General features: G+C 46.5%; 1 protein-coding gene across 1 annotated transcript in view; it reads right to left on the bottom strand.

The window, feature by feature from the left end:
• TENM4 (teneurin transmembrane protein 4) overlaps positions 1–16,680 on the bottom strand; it is a 198,082-nt gene that overhangs the window by 52,975 nt on the left and 128,427 nt on the right. Inside the window, 5 exon segments of the mRNA XM_023755918.1 lie at positions 3,299–3,531; positions 10,667–10,775; positions 10,778–10,915; positions 13,500–13,643; positions 15,993–16,260. Coding sequence (XP_023611686.1) covers positions 3,299–3,531; positions 10,667–10,775; positions 10,778–10,915; positions 13,500–13,643; positions 15,993–16,260 — 892 coding nt within the window.

Here is a 16,680-nt window from a genome sequence, read left to right on the forward strand (position 1 = left end):
ACCCCTCCTAAATGGAGGATGGCTCAGGGGGCTGGGGCTGAGCCACTGGCAAGACATGCCCTCGTGCCCCTAGGGAATGACAAGCCTGAGAGGGTTCATGATGAAATAAAAGAGATTCTGTGTTTTGTTCTGCTCAGTTTTCTCTGGGGAAGGAACTAAAAGAAGGGGTCTGCAGAAGCTTCACAGAGGTGGAGACACTTGAAGTATCCAGTGGTATAGCCTTGGGTAAGTCTCTCCCCTTCCAATTCTCAGTTTCCTCATCCATAAAATGGGGATAATACACCTGACTTGTAATCGTTAGCCCTCCATAATTATTAGTGACTTATTATGAGAACCTGACCAGCACTTTGTGGGTTTTAAGGCCCTTGCTCTCAGGGTCCACGTGTCTATGACAGGTCAGAGGGTGGTTTTAGATACCAAGGGCTTCTGAGAGAGCCAAGGCCACAGGAGCAGTGGTTCCTTCTTCCCCCTCCTGGGCTGTTCAGGGCTGGAGAGTGATTTCATACCGAGGACCAGGCAGCCTCAAGGCGGGATGCCTGTCTTTGGTCCCTGCCTAGAATGTGAATGAATTACATTCTTCAAGTACCAAGACAGGAGTTTTCTTATCTGCCTGGCTATGCTGTCTCTCCTTCCATCTGCTAGGACTGATGAGTGCTCCATGAACAATTGGGTTTCTTGTTTACAAAGTTGGCTGCACAGGCTAATAGAAATAATCTGTCCTCTAATTAATTACTTCATTTTGTCTTCTTTTGTTGTGCTAAATAGATGAACAGCTTTTCTTCTCCCTGTTACAGAGTGTCTGCATATTGTGGCACCCTTGTCATTTCTATTTGGGTTAATCACAGGCTTTTGGGCAATTTCACTGTCACTATATCTGTGTGTAGTGTGTGTGTGTGTGTGTGTGTGTGTGTGTGTGTGTGTGTGTAGGGTGGAGAACACACCTATGTAGAGCAGGGATTTTCAACAGGTGAACTGCAAGATTTTTTTAAACATGCAATACCTGACTATTTAGTCAGGGGCACTGACCTCTTTTCCCTTAGATTGCCAAATGAAAAAATGACAACAGCCACCATAACAACAGCTATCTGTCTGGTATAAATGAATCAAAATTATATCTTTTTTTGTCAGATCGGCAAAAAAATATAATACATTTTTTGGTATGCCACAGAATTTTAGTAATTAGTTTATGTGTGCCATGAGATGAAAAGGTTGAAAATCACTGCTGTAGAGCAACTGAGAAAGACCCGGAGAGAGTAAAAAATCTCAGAAAAAAAATCCCTGGTTGTAATTCATAGAGTAAAATGTTGCAACTGAAAGGGGGTCTCAGGGATCATTTAGCCCAATCTTCTCATTTACCAACGGGGACACTGAGGCTCAGAGGAGTGGCAGAGCAAAACCACAATGCAGGGTCCCTAAGTGTAAGCTCTTTCCACCCTATGCTACTCTTTTAGTATTAGGAAATCATATTTAGGAGGAAGATTAACCACAGATGTCATAATATTTATCTCACAGAGTTCCCACCTGACCACTGCAGGTATGTGGTAGAGATATAGAATCCTATATAATAAAAGGGTAATATGCAAATTGACCCTAACAGCAGAACAACTGGGAATGACTGGTCACTATGACACACAGTGACCACCAGGGGGCAGACGCTCAATGTAGGAGCTGCCCTCTGGTGGTCAGTGTGCTCCCACAGGGGGAGATCTGCTCAGCCACAAGCCAGGCTGATGGCTGCCAGCACAGTGGTGGTGGCGGGAGCCTCTCCCGCCTCCTCAGCAGCACTAAGGATGTCCGACTGCAGCTTAGGTCTGCTCCCTGCTGATAAGTGGATATCCCCTGAGGGCTGCCGGGCTGCCAGAGGGATGTCTGACTGTCAGCTTGGGCCTGATCCCCCAGGGAATGGGCCTAAGCCAGCAGGTGGACATCCTCTGAGGGGTCCCAGACTGCAAGAGGGCATAGGCCTGGCTGAGGGACCCCTCCGAGTGCACAAATTTTTGTGCACCGGGCCTCTAGCATCATATAATATATGATATGAGGGGATGTCATATAACACAATACAATATAGTATAATAATTATAATAGGAATCCCAATTTATGGGATGTTTATTATGTGACTGATACCATTGTACTAAGCATTAACATTCCTGATAATATTTAATGTGTACTACAACTCTACAGTATCTATTTCATAGATGAGTGAAATAAAGCTCAGAGAGGTTAAGCAACGCACCCAAAGTCACTAGGCTAGTAGGTGGCAATGACCAAATTTGAATGCAGGACTGTCTGTTTTCACTAGCATCTAATGGCTTTGATTTGAACCAGGCCCTGAAATCTGGCACTATTTACTAATACAATCACTCATGGCATTTTTACAGGTTATCACATGCAATATATTAATTTTGACCCTCAGAATGATCCTAGGGGGTGGACACAAGAGGTATTATTACCACTGTTTTATTGACGAGGACCCTGAGGCTTAGACAGTATAGGTCACTGGCTTTAAGGTGAATGATGGGTATTTGTTGTTAATGTTGGCTTCTCCTCCAAACAGCCTTCCTTCCTAGTCTCCTAGGCACAGGGGCCTCTCTTGGCTTTGGACTCCCACACAGAGTTCTTTCTCCTTGTGTATCAGGAAGCCCTTCTGTTCTCTCCCAAGCCAGAGTATTCACATTCAAGTCTCTTTTTTCTGCTACAATAAACTTATCTATGCAACCACAAGGCACTGCATCCTCAGTATGCATCCTCAGTAAATACTTGATGAATAAGTGGATGAAAAATTGTGATTGTGGGTATGAAGAGGCCCAACTTCTTGTGGGACTCAAATGGAAACTTAGTTAACTCATCCTATAGCAAATGAACAGAGATGATACACGGCAATGATTTTATAACATAATAGTGTGAGAGACAGCATACATGTCCAACTAAATGATGGGCCATTCACTTGCTGGAACACCATACAGCCATTAAAAATCAGTACAAAGACTAATGGCATGGAGAATGCTCATTTTTTATCAGTTAGGAAGAAAGGTAGGTCACTAAACGTTTGTTTAATGTGATCTCACTTTATTTTTGGTGAGTATTACATGTACCCACTCACTTAGAAAAAAGGCTAAAAGGAAAGATAGGAAATGTTAACTGAGAATTTTTCTGGAAGGTAGAATTATGATGTCAACTTTTCTCCATAGAGTTCATGATATTTTCCAAAATTTTCCCAATAATAAACATCTATTTTTTTGGGAAAAGGAAAACACCCCAATACATGTTAACTGAAAGTGACTGAAAAACAAAGCCTTACCCCTGGGATTGGTAAGTGTGGCTTCCGTGGCCTTCCCACCATCCCCGCAGCGGGTGTCATCAAAGGGGAGGCACTGGTCACCTGTCCCCGCGACGACCTCAGAGTTCTTGACGAGGTCCTTTACCACCGTGGTGGACTTGATCTTGAAGACCCGCCGGCTGTTGGTGTCGGAGAGGAAGACAGCCCCGCTCATGGGGTCTGTTGTCAGGTAGTATTTGTGCGCTGGACTGTGACTGGAAGACAAGGACATGCCAGTTGGTGAGCCCCTTCTTCTTTCCTACCAGGTAGCCAGAGGTGTACAACTTAAATCCAAGCAACAATATCATATGTGGATGATGTACCCATTTCTGGGGTGAGTTCCCCAATTTGTCTGACTCCAAATATGGTGGGTCTAACTCTCTCTCCCACTCAACTATTAATGCCAATGATTGCCAGACCCAGCCCCAGCCCTGTGCCACCCCCATATCAGGTGCTCAATACATGTTTTCTTAAAAGGAATGTCCATGAGGGTTACCATAGGTGGCCTGTAAACCCAAGCCAGAAACACAAGAGCTTGACTTTCAAACCACTTAAAGGTTGGACAGTGGGAGGGAAGAGATCAACCAAAGAACTTGTATGGACACAGACAACAGGGTGGTGGAGGCCTGGGGCAGGGGGCGGGTGGGCTAGAAAGGGTCAATGGGGATAAAAGGGGACATATGTAATACTTTCAACAATAAAGATTTGATAATAAAAAAAAAGAGTTGGAACTATGAACTCTTCTTCCACAGAATTTTCACAGCAGCCATAACCCTTCTTGGGACTGACTGATAAGACCCTGCCAGATCTGACTCCCAGTCAGCGTCCACATGGTCTTCACTTGACACACAAGTTACAGTTATCAGGAGCCCAGCAGTCTCCCGCTTGCAGTCAGATATAAATGAGTTGCAGGATTAGTTGTAATTGGCAGCAACAGCCAATGGAAAATAAACAAAACACAGGAGCGGTGCTCATGATGGTTCCACTCCTGGAGACCAGCCGTGAAGACCAGGCCGTGCTAACAGGAAAATGAGGTCAGACCTCGGCGGCACCCAGGCATTGCAGAGACAAGGCGCTGCCTCTGGGCACAGGGTAGGAAAAGGCATCGCTTGGAGTCTGCTCTGTCTGGGTTTGAGGTCTAGCTCTGTTAGTTCCAGGTTCTGAAACTTGAGCAAATTAGCTGGCCTCCTGAGCCTTAAGTTTTCTTCATCTACAGAATGGGGATGTTAGCAGCTACCTGGCCAGTGTATTATGAAAATTACATAAAATCATCTGTGACAGTTCTCCAGCATCATGGCACCTCAGAGGTGCTCCACATCAGCACTGTTTGATGACTAGTCATCATGTCTGTTTTTGCACGTGGAGAAGACTAGAGCAGCGGCCGCCAACATTTCGGGCCTCACAGACCACTGGTTGGCGATCGCTGGACCAGAGCATAGGTATTTCTTATTAAGCTTGACTTTTGCTATCACATGGTACTGCTTTACAATTTCATCGAAGTCTAGGCCACATTGGAGTTGGACTCATAACTCCTGGGAGCTGTTTCAGTTCCTGTACACGGCCTGGTAACCCTCAGCCCTCAAACTGCATCTCAGTACTGACAGCATCCTCTAAGTCTCTGGAAAGTCTTCTAATTCAAAGGCATCTGTCTGTTCAGGCTGGATGGCCTGGCACTGGCCGGGGGCATGTATTTCAGTTGCAGACTCGGTCCCCAGTCCTGGTTGGGGCACGTGTGGGAGGCAACCAATTGATGTGTTTCTCTCCCATTGGTGTTTTTCTCTCTCTCTGTCTCTCCCCTCTTCCTCCCTCTAAAAATCAATGGAAAAATATCCTTGGGTGAGGGTTAACAAAAATAAACAAATAAATAAACAAATAAGCCCAATAAATGGCAGCTGGTCTCCATGAGAAACCTCCAGAATATTTATGTTATTGCATAATGGAAAAGCCAAGAATGGCAGACGTAATATTGTCTTGTCTGATCTCTTTCCTGGGGCAGTTAAGGACTCTGTTAGAATTAACAGAATATGTATAGCTGGGATCAATGGAGGTGAGTTCAAATGCACTTCTGAACAACAGGCTTCAAACATTTCTCCATGACCCTAGGGAAGAGATCTGGAGGAGATAAGGATCTGTGTTCCCTGATGGGGTCCAGGGAGGAAGATGCCCAAAGGATTGGGGTCCCTGGACTGCGCATGCCCAGTGTGGTAGTCTGGTGGCATATTGAGGCTGAAAAGGCCGAAGGCAGAGAAGAGACTGCTCTGGGGAGCACCCGCGCAGGCTAAGAGCACCAGCCTGAGTCAAAGGCTATTCCTGGGAACAGTGGAGACAGTAAAAGATAAAGAGGACAAGATTTCAGAATTTCTTTAATCCACTTCTGACATTTACTGATGGGGACATGAATGCCCAGAGAGAGGAAGAGGTTTGTCAATACCCAGGTGCCAGTGAGAATCAGAGCTAGAACCCAGGTCTTCTCACTCTGTTTTGACTTTAGAAAACCAAAAGGCAGAAGAAAAATCCTTTATTCTCTCCCACTCTTCACTTTAGAAATATTTTTTAGCACCTGAGAAAAACAATGAATTGCAAGAGGCCAGGAAACTGGCTTTGAAATCTACCATGGATCTATCAAAAGATAACTAAATATCAGAAACAAAAGACACCCTAACCACAACTCTCTCAACTAAAGATTCTGAGATTAAAAGCGGAAAAAGCCAGGCGCCCAGCCCATGGTCACATGATGAATGCATGGAAAAGCTGGACAAGCACCCTGGCCTCCTGACTCTTCCCAGCTAGGCCCCCCCACACCCCAGCTGTGTACCAGGCAGTCACCGCCACTGAGTGAAGGTTTTAATGCTGAATGCGAGGTTTTCAACGAAGATCTTCATATGAAATGTACTTCTGTGTTTACTATAAATCTGAACTTGAGGGCACATATCCATACAGAGTTCAGTATTATCCATACAAAGCTCACCGAAAATCTGGTTTAGATTTCAGTGTCAGGAAAAAATATCCCTCCTCTGAGAAGTGAACAGATTTTCCCATTTCTGATAATGCAAACCATGAAAATTATTATGTTTCCCTGTTTATTCTGGCTGGAAGGAGGCTCCGAGTCTAATTTGATATATGACCACATATATGTGTTTCCTCCTTTTTATTTTGTTCCCAAATTCTATTTAATTTACTTTACTGCCTGTGTCTTTGGTTGTTAAGAGGATTGAAGGATTGAATTCCTTTTTGGGAAAGATGGAGACATCATCATCATCATCATCATCATCATCATCATGTAATTGTTATGATGATGTATTATTACTATCTAATAATGGTGTTATTATTATTATTACCATTTCTGGAACTGCTTTCTGTGCCTGGCACAATGCTAGATACTTTACAAACATCCTCTGTAACACTTACAACAATCTCCATGGGAGATTTTATTAACCTCAAGTTAGAAGCTAAAGCCCAAAGAGATGAAGTAATTTTTTCAAGTTCACACAAGGTCACTTTCAAGTTTTGTCATCTGTACATTAGATATACCATGAGTACCTAATTCAAAGGATGGTTTGCGGACGAACTGCTTTAATCCGTGCAAATCATTTAACCTCTCTCTGCTACACACTAAGAAGCTCTATATCAGTGATGGCGAACCTATGACACACGTGTCAGAGGTGACACGCGAAGTCATTTTTTTGGTTGATTTTTCTTTGTTAAATGGCATTTAAATATATAAAATAAATATCAAAAATATACATTTTTGTTTTACCATGGTTGCAAATATCAAAAAATTTCTATATGTGACACGGCACCAGAGTTAAGTTAGGGTTTTTCAAAATGCTGACACGCCGAGCTCAAAAGGTTCGCCATCACTGCTCTATATACATTTAACATTTGTGATTATTACATTAATACTATATCTCACTATGTAGATATGCATATCATCATTAGTGGATTTGGGATTGGTCTGCCTCTATCTACCATACTAAGACTTCCTTTCATCCCACCTTAGCATCTCCCCCATGTGCCACTGTGGTCTGAGCCCCGTGTGAGTCGGAGCCCCGTGTGGGTGACTGAGAGCCCCTCTGCAGAGATGCCAGCCATAGCCCCGTCTGCCCATGGTGACTTTCAAGTCACTCACATGTGTGTGAGGCTAGGGGGCCTCTGAGGTCACTGTCACCTGGGAGTCAGATGAGTGCTGCAGTGACCGGAGCCGATGGCAGGCAGACATTTCTCTCTGTTGGTCTGATGAGGCCCAATTCTGTCTGCTGCAGTGTCATTGTGAGCCTACATGACAAGTCTACTCTGTGACAAAGTTCCTATTTGGGGATTGCTCTCTGGGTGTCTGTCAGGTCTGGAACTCCTCCCCTGCTCTGTCCTTGCTGGCCAGCCTTCCAGGGGGCTACCTGGCACCCCAGCCATTAAGCCGAGGCACCTGGAATGCCCACAGAAGCACAGATCTGAGCCCTGTCTTCTTCCAGGGCCTTCGCCTGAGCCAGATGTTCTCAGGACTTCCCACTGTGACCGTCCAAGTCACTCAACACAGTGAGGATGATGTCCTCCTGTATTCTAAGAAGAGGCAGACTGTGGTGTTCAAATTACTATGCCCAGGTTAACATTTTCCCCATCACTGCAGTCTGTCTCGTCCACTGACTACCAAAGGAGCGGCTGCACTTTGCAGGGATTAGAGGAGCTCAGGCTCTCACCACCTGTCCCCGCCATTATTAACGACTTCCTCTCATTGTAACCGATTACCCGCAATCAGTTCCAACCACACAGGGTTCGTTTGCCATCGAGCCATCTGAAATTGACACATGCATCTTACCATACAACATGCAACAAGGCAGAGGAGAGACGGGAAAATTCTCCACCGGTTGGCTTACCTATGTCTGAAATCTTTATTTCTGACAGAAGACAGGAGAGCAGGGAATAGAAGAAAGAATGAGGTGTTAGCAGCAGGGTTAGAAGCATTATTAGCAGCCTGAAAACTTGACAGCAATGGTACCGTACAACACTATAATAAATAAAGACTTAGCAGCCATGACACTGATATATTTCATATGGGATATTACTTGTCAGTGAGCTCACTTACAAACAGCTACATATCACGGAAGAGGCGCGGTTCCACCTGCGCCGCTACGGCTGGCTTCGGGGAAGCGGATGAGGTTGACACAAGCTGCTGCTTCCACCAGGGCTGAGGCAGAGGGTGGAGCAGTCCACCCCCACCCCCTAGACAGACACGCATTCCCAGAGATATACATGCTCACTGCTGTGTCTCTGCCCGTGGGCCTTACCGAGAGTTATTAAAACCTGCAGAACCTGCTACAATGATCTTCATAATAGAATACAGAATGGGAGATATGCTATAATTAGAAGGGAGACAGCAACACAGAGAAGCAGACCGGGGCAAAAAGACTCAAAGAAAACTAAATCAAGATGATAATATATTGATCCATTTATCTTTCTTTCCAAATTTCATTGACTCCTCCCTTCCTTACCCACTGTCTTCCATGATCTCCCCGAAACAGTGGGAGGGAGACAGGGGAAATGGGATCTCTTATTTGAAAGGTTGAAAATGGAGGCCCAGAGCTGGTAGGTGTTGCTCAGTGATTAGAGCCTCGGCCTGAGCACTGAATGGTCACTGGTTCGATTCCAAGTCAAGGGCATGTATCTGGATTGCAGTTTGATCCCCGCCCCAGTAGCGGAGTGTGCAGGAGGCAAATGATCGATGTGTCTCTCTCACATGGATGTTTCTCTCTCTCTCTCCACCTCCCTCCCTTCCACTCTCTTTAAAAATCAATGGAAAAAATATCCTTGGGTGAGGATTAACAAAAAGAACAAAAGAAGAAAAAAAAAGAAAAAAAGAAAAGAAAAAGGAGGCCCAGAGAAGGTAAGTGTCTTCCCCAAAGTTGTACAGCTTGTCTGCCAAGGTGGATTGACCCCCTGTCCATGGCCCTTTCCATCACAGGACAGGAGATGGAAAGACAATATGAGCAGTTGACCAAAGCAATTACACCCAGGGTTCCCTCTTCCTTGGCAGATGCCTCTGCCAATCACACTCATAAAAGAGAGAAGAAAGGCAGAGAATACTCCTGGTGGCCTGGTTCTCATTCAGCCTATTATCTGATTTCCTATGGGTCCACAGAATATGAGCTTCTAATCCTTTTCATGCAAGACCCTCTTCTTCCCTGTCCCTGCGTGAGTGGGCAAATACCAATGTGCTCCTCTTGGGGCTGTTGTGGCTGTTGGTCAGCCATGTGCACTGCAGAATGAGATTCTCAGCAGGCACAGACCTCCAGAGAGTACCTGGACAAGGTATTAAGCCAGAGTGGCCTTCACGGGTCCAGGTGACTGATCTTTGGTGCGGCAGAGCTGCACGATGGCCTTCTGGGTTTGCACCCACCATTCCAGAAGCTGGACCTTTGGCGGGTTTTTAAAATTCCATGGTCAGCAATACTACCTCCCTCGCAGAACTCCTAAACTGAATAGCAGGGGCCTCACAAAATCGAGACTGCTTTTCCCCTGGCTGCTCTGGAGGAAGGCTTTCCTGCCCAAGGGCTGTGCTGTTCACCTGGACCCCAGCCCAGGAGAAAGCAGCCGTGAAGAACCTGGTGCAGTGTCTCCTGAAAGGGAGAGTGGAGCGCCTCCTATCTGTAACCTCAGCTTCTGGTAACCCAGAACCCACCCTAAGACAGTGCTGTGGTTGTAAGGAGATCTGGCTGAGGGAGGCATGGGGAAAAGCCACACCAGGGCCTTCCCTGCTCCCTAAGAACGGCTGTGCTCCGTCACGCCTGGTCAGTCAGGATGGGGAAACAGAAGAGGCCGACTCGGCTGGCTCTGTGGCACCACAGAAGCAGACAGACAACGCCCGGTTTTAGTCCGAGGGCTTTCTCTCAGTATTGGGCAGCTGAAAAAACAGCTCCTAACTCTGAATGTTAAGTAACGGGGCAAAACTTGGTAACACCGGCAGGGGGGCCTTGGCCAGGATGCCATCCCTTGCCCTCGTTAAAAGACTCATGTGATTGATTCCAGTCAGTTTGGCGCTAGGAGGCAGAAAGAAGATCCAGGGGCTTCCAGGTTTAATTCTTGGTTGCCAGCAGCCTTCTACGTCAGCTGGACGCCAAGGCTACCTCCCTGTCCCAAGAGAGGTTCGACATTGCAGTGCCCTGTGGGAATCAGCTGCTGCTTCCTCAGGGCCCTCGGCTCAGGTTAGCCTCTGAGCTGGGCAGTGAGAGGTCCCGGATTCTGACAGGTGAAGTGCTGCCCTGCTCCTTCTCTGGGCCTGGTGGGTAAGGCCAGCTGGGCCCACAGGATGGCAAAGGGACGTTATAGGAACGGTGAGGAAGGCAGCGCCTTATGTACCTCAGCTCCAGGATGTTGGTGACGTTCCCGGAGGGGAAGATCCTCCGGATGTAGTTGAAATCTCCCACGTAGAGGCTGCCGTCGGAGCCGCACGTCAGGGCCACGGGGCCAGGAGCTTGTTGCCGTCAGCAAGGCCGTTGCAGCTGGGGCAGGAGATGCTTCTCCGGCGCCCATTGCCCATGATGCTCCCGATGACGGGGGGCTGCTGAGACACAAACTGGTTCTCCCCATTCCCTTTGTGCAGGATGCCTGCGAGGAGACAGAGAACAGAATCACCCACGGAGCAGGGAGAGGCTCTCTTCTGAGGCTGACCACAGAGCTCCCGTGGTGTTGTAAGGAATGCAAGATCTCTGCCTGCCATTCCGGACATCTCCCAAGGCTGCCTCACCCCAGAATGAAACCTCGGACAGGCCATACTGCTCTACGGATGAGATCCTCACAACGACTCTGTAAGCTAACAGGGGTTGGGGGGAGGGGGAGGCAAAGTGGCGTACCTGAGGCCACACAGGTGGTGGTAGGAGCAGCCGTAAGTCCGGGCTCTTAGTTATTCATCTCCACGGCCTCTCACATAGACTGAACTCATCTCCTATCCCTCCCTCTGGTCTCTCTTACAGCACGAATTCTCTATCGCATTTGCCTGTTTTCCTCTCTTTAGGCTGATACCATTTCAAGTACAGGGACGGTGCTTGTCTTTTCCCTTTTTGTATCCCCAGTGCCCAGCACAGAACTTGACACAGAGTAGGCACCAATAAATGTTTATAGAAATGCATGAGGGAAGTGAACTCACAGTCTCTTCTCACCAAGGTAGAGTCAAGAGAACTGGGTTTTTGCCTCATTTTGCAACTAACAGGCGGATCCCAGCTCTTGTCAGTCTCTTCACTGCTCTAACTGCCCTTGGCCTCAGTTTCCCCAGCAAAGAAGGGGTTGCCCTCGATGACCTGTAAGCGCCATCCCATCTCCCCACTGTTTCCCCTCAGGCTCAGATCACCCACTAGCTCCTGGATTATTGCCACAGCCACCAAGTTGGACTCGGTCTCCAGCCTCACCCCTTCTGCACCACAGCCTGAGCGAGTTTTGTTTGCTCCATCAGAAGCATCTTCGCCCAGGCTGTCACCTGTTAGCTTTGTCCTTTGTTGAAGGGATACCTTTCATTTTTATGTAGTCTGAGCAATTATTTTTCTACTTGAATGTTTGTGCTTTTTTAGGTTTTAGGGAATCTCTCTAAGATCATAAAGATATTCTATGAAAGTTAATGTGTTATCTTTCTAATTTAGATCTTTAATCAAACTTTATTTTGTTTACTTTGTGCAAAGTATGAACTTACGTTTGTTTTTCTCCATATATTGAGCCAATTTCCCAAATGCCAATTTCGAAAACACCTATCCACTCTCCACTGGTAAGTGATGCTCCCTCTATCATATACCAAGTTCCCATGAACACATGGTATATGGAAGAAACCTGCAGTTACCCATGGTATCCATCCTATCCCCCTTCCTTATTTCTGTAGTTATAGAACCTGGTACTTGGCAGGGCACAGACTCTCTGGGGCTGCCTACAATCCCAGCCTGGTGCGCGGCTACACTTGGCAGGTGACTGCGTTCCGGCCAATGTTTGGAAGTGGAGGTGGCATGGCAGCTGCTGGGATGTGTCCTTAGAGTGGAAAGGGCTTGCTCTTAGTCCTTTCCTCCGTCTTGCTGGCTGGAAAGTGGATGTGAAGTTTGGAGCGGAAGCAATCGCCTTGGACCATGACCTTGGGGATGGAGGCTTGAGTAGGAAAGGAGCCTGCCAAGTGCTAAACCAGCCCTGGCGTCTCTAGCTCCAGACTTTCAGGTGCGTGAGAAACACACTTGTAACCTGTTTGCAATTCTGTTATTTTGGTTTTTTTGTCACTCATGGCCAAACCTCGTCCTAATAACTACTCACAGGTCAGGGTCTGGGCTCCTTGTTTTGTCCCCTGGTATCTATTCATCTGTTCCTGCGCCAGCCCCACAAAGTTTTAGATACAATGACTCTCCTAGGATAGCTTAATATCTGCTGTGTGCCTCTTTTTGGTTTTTATTTTGAAGATTGCCTTAGCTATTTACACATTTTTATTCTACCATAAGTTTTAGAACGAATTTGTCAATTTCCCCCCAAAACATGTGGTGGCTTTGATAGGCATTCATGGTATGTACAGATTAGGACATCATTACCGTAGTTAGTGGTCTCATCCCAGAACACAGAGTGAGCTACTGGAAATTCAGATCTGACTGTGGCACCTGCATGCTTCACACCCTCCATATGCCTCTGGATGAACTTCAGCTGCCAAGCCCCCAGCTTTGGCTTTTGCTATTCCCTTCATTTCACCCTTTGCTCAAACCACAATGACTCCTCCTCTCCAATGACTCATCTTTCATGCTTCAGTGCTTGGCACATCCTGTGCCCTCTTCTTACTTGAGACAGGGCTAATCCGGCTGACCCTCTGAGAATCGGTTCAGAAGTTCTGTCCAAAGAGGTACCTTGCTGAACCATGAAGCTAAGTGACGTGTCCCTCTTCTATGCCCCAGTGCCTTGGTCCCTCTGTGATGGCACTGTCCATGGCACAGCATGGAAATTGCCTGGGAAGTGTTGGCCTCTGATCTGAGTAAATTCTTGAGGCCTTTCCATTCTGCTTCCCCAGAGCCCAGCAGTGACAAGCACAGAGCAGGGACCCCAGGAACACTCATGGACTAATCCTTCAGACCGATGGATCCCATAGGAGCCCGTGGAATCTGAAGTGTGTGTTTTTTGTCTCGCAGGGCACGAAGGACATCACAGCAAGACTGGGCTCTGGGGATTTTATCCACCCACTCACCGCTTTGGATGTTGAGGGCGTGATGTTTGTCCAGGCTCCATCCTCCCAGCCTGGAAGCGTCGATTTCATAGCCCTGCAGCACTGCTGTTCTTTTCTCCCACAGGATCAGATCCGGGCAGGATTCGTACTCATAACCCACAGAGACTGCAGACAACAAAAGGCACAGAATGCACAGTGAGCAAGGCCTCTTCTTTGGCTTTAGATCTGCATGCAAGGCCCCTGCCTGTCTTTTGTAGAAAAGGAAAAAGGATCACATTTCTAAGTGGAACCACATCTATATGCACAACTAACACAGGGATGCTGGGCCTTAATAGCCCTTTTTTGAAGAGTGATTGTATATTATTAGGAAAAATTAAACAAATGTATTAACTACTTTTTAAAAGGACCCAGGTGACTGGATTCCAGGGAAAATTCTTTAGTATGGAAAACACTTTAGGCACAAAAGTCTTTACTGTAGCATTATTTTTGTTTTTTTGTTTGTAGCATTATTTTTAATAGTGGAAAACTGGGAGTAACCTAAAGGTTCAAAAGGGGCTAGAGGTTGAGCAAACCCAAGTGTACTATGCTCTGGAGGAATATTATGTAGCCCCTGGAAATTATGGTTATAAAGACCATAGGTGACACAGGAATAATGCTAAGTTGAAAAAACTAGTTATATATCATATTATATCTGTGTTAAGAAAAACCATACATCAAGAAATTAAGTGTTAACAAGTGGTTGTATTTGCTTAGATGAACATACGACTTTATTGCTATTTTATCTACTTATCCAATTTTTATTAATGAGAATAGTATTACTTTAATAAAGAAAAACCCAAAATCACTTGTAATGAATTTATGAAAAGGAGCTCAGCGAGGGTACTTTGAAAGCTGGAAATGGCTTTGAGGTTTCAAACTTGAAAATCCCTGGGTTTCACAAGTCACGGCTTCCTTTGGCCACTGGGATGCAGGCTCCCCACGGCAGGCTTCCCAAAGCTGGGTGTGTGAAAAGCCCAATGACTGCTCCATGGAAAGGAACTGTCCGAGGTGGGAATGCCATTTTTGGGCTGACACTATTTTCCAGTGGACAATATCCTACCACATACACAAGACAGGAGTTAACAATTGGGCAGCCCCTTAGAGTTTCTTTTAAGTACCATAAAAGATGGCTGACCATCCATGGTAGGAGGGGAATATGGCTGGAAAATGACCTTGAGTCCCTTATGCAGGCATAATGCCTCCTACTGGTCATGTCAGGAGAGTGAACCTTGAGGTCTCCCTGTGTGGACACTTCCCTTTTTAACTGGTAGGAGTAGTGTTCAAGATGAGAGGGTTTTCCTGGGGTATTACCCTAAGTCAGTGATTTTTAACCCTTTTCATCTCATGGTGTACATAAAATAATTATAAAAATTCTGTACACCAAAAAATATATTTTTTGCTGACAAAATATATAGGTATAATTTTGATTCATTCACACCAGATGGCTATTGTTGTGTTGGCTGTTGTCATTTTTTAATTTGACAATTTAAAGAAAAAGAGGTTAGTGCTCCTGACTAGTCAGGTATTGCACATTTTAAAAATACTTGTGGCACACCGGTTAATCGCTGCTCTAAGTGCTTGTAGCATTAGCTCTCAAGGGTTAGAACTGCCAACAGTCCAGCTCTGAACCAATCCCAGGGTCCAGCTCTAATCCCAAAGCACACCCAGCCCCCAGAAGCCAAGGTCTGGGTGGGGCTGGACTCTAGGACAGGTGAGTCACCTTCTGCTTCATCTTTAAAAAAATGACAGCAATAACAACAACGAAGAGAAAACCTCTGTGATTGGAAATGAGGTAAAGAGGCCACAAAGCCTTTCTGAGGAAGGAAGAATCTTACTCCTCAATGAACCTGGAGAGACCCAGGAGCTATATATATATGTTAATTCTCACCCCAGGTTGCTACCTCCATTGATGTTCTTTAAGAGAGAGTGAAAGGGAGGGAGGGAGAAAGAGAGAAACATCGATGTGAGAGAGACATTGATTGGTTGCCTCCCACACACTCCTTGACCAGGGCTAGGGATTGAACTTGCAGGTATGTGCCCTTGACTGGGAATTGAACCCGCAACTCTCCAGTGCCCAGGCTGGTGCTCTAACCACGGAGCAACACCAGCCAGGGCAAGACACCCATATTTTTAATGGGCAAGTACAGGCCTGATGGCTGTGGGGGCCACGGCAATGTCCACATGGCTCTATCTTGGTGGCACTAAACCTCTTTTACCCATCACAAACCACCATAGTGTTTTTTCAAGGGCCTTTTTGGTTTTGTAATTCTTTTTTTTTTAGTGATCAAGTTTTCCACATTCAGGTCTTTGAGTACATTCTTTTAGGTCAGGGAGGGTCACTGAAAGGTCTTGATGGTCAACTAAGCCTTGAGTACTTCTGAGAGAAGGAAAGGAGTAAGAAGAAAAAGGGCCGCGTCCCACCAAATCTCTTGTCTCTCTGAGGATGGTGTTGCGTCCTGTGGCTGGGAGACTTACCGAAGGCTTCCGACAGCCCAAACACCTTCTGGTTGTAGACATCCGTCTTGTCCCAGATGAAATAGTAGGACAAGTCTGGGGCTGCGGCAAACCACTTCCTGAAGAGGCGGCCCTCCACCGCCACCATGAGGTGCACCTTCATGAGGTTGAAGGGGATGGTCGGATGGGTGAGGCTGACCCTCAGGACAGACTTGTAGCCCGGCGTACGGCTGCTCAAGTAACTCAGCCTCATCTTGCCGCCCGAGATGGCGATTTCCTCTTGCAAGGCCTAGAGAGACAGATCACCGTGCGTGACGTTCATGGGGTCACTGGTGCAGGGAAGATGGTCACGCCCCTTGTACTCTTGTTCAAGAAGCAGAGGGGAGAGCAGAGAGAAAGGAGGGGAGGAGAGAAGAGGAGGAGCAGGAACTAGAAGGGAGAGAAGAAAGAAGAGTGGGAAGCAGAATACGAAGAGGAGCGGGAGGAAGAGGGGGGAAGGGAAGAGAAGGAGAAGGTGGAGGAGGGAAAGAAGACCCTGGCTTGCAGGGTTGGCTCTCACAGGGCACAGCTCTGCCTCACTGAACTCCAGTTTCCTCCTCCATTCAACAAGGATGACGATGCTCAGCTCACTGCATGTGAGGAACTCATAAGATAATGTGTGTAAAATACTTACCATAATGTCACCGCTCACTCACTAGCTGTGTCATTC

The sequence above is a fragment of the Myotis lucifugus genome, unplaced genomic scaffold (genome assembly GCF_000147115.1).
Source record: "Myotis lucifugus unplaced genomic scaffold, Myoluc2.0 scaffold_86, whole genome shotgun sequence".
In the NCBI taxonomy this organism is placed as follows: domain Eukaryota; kingdom Metazoa; phylum Chordata; class Mammalia; order Chiroptera; family Vespertilionidae; genus Myotis; species Myotis lucifugus.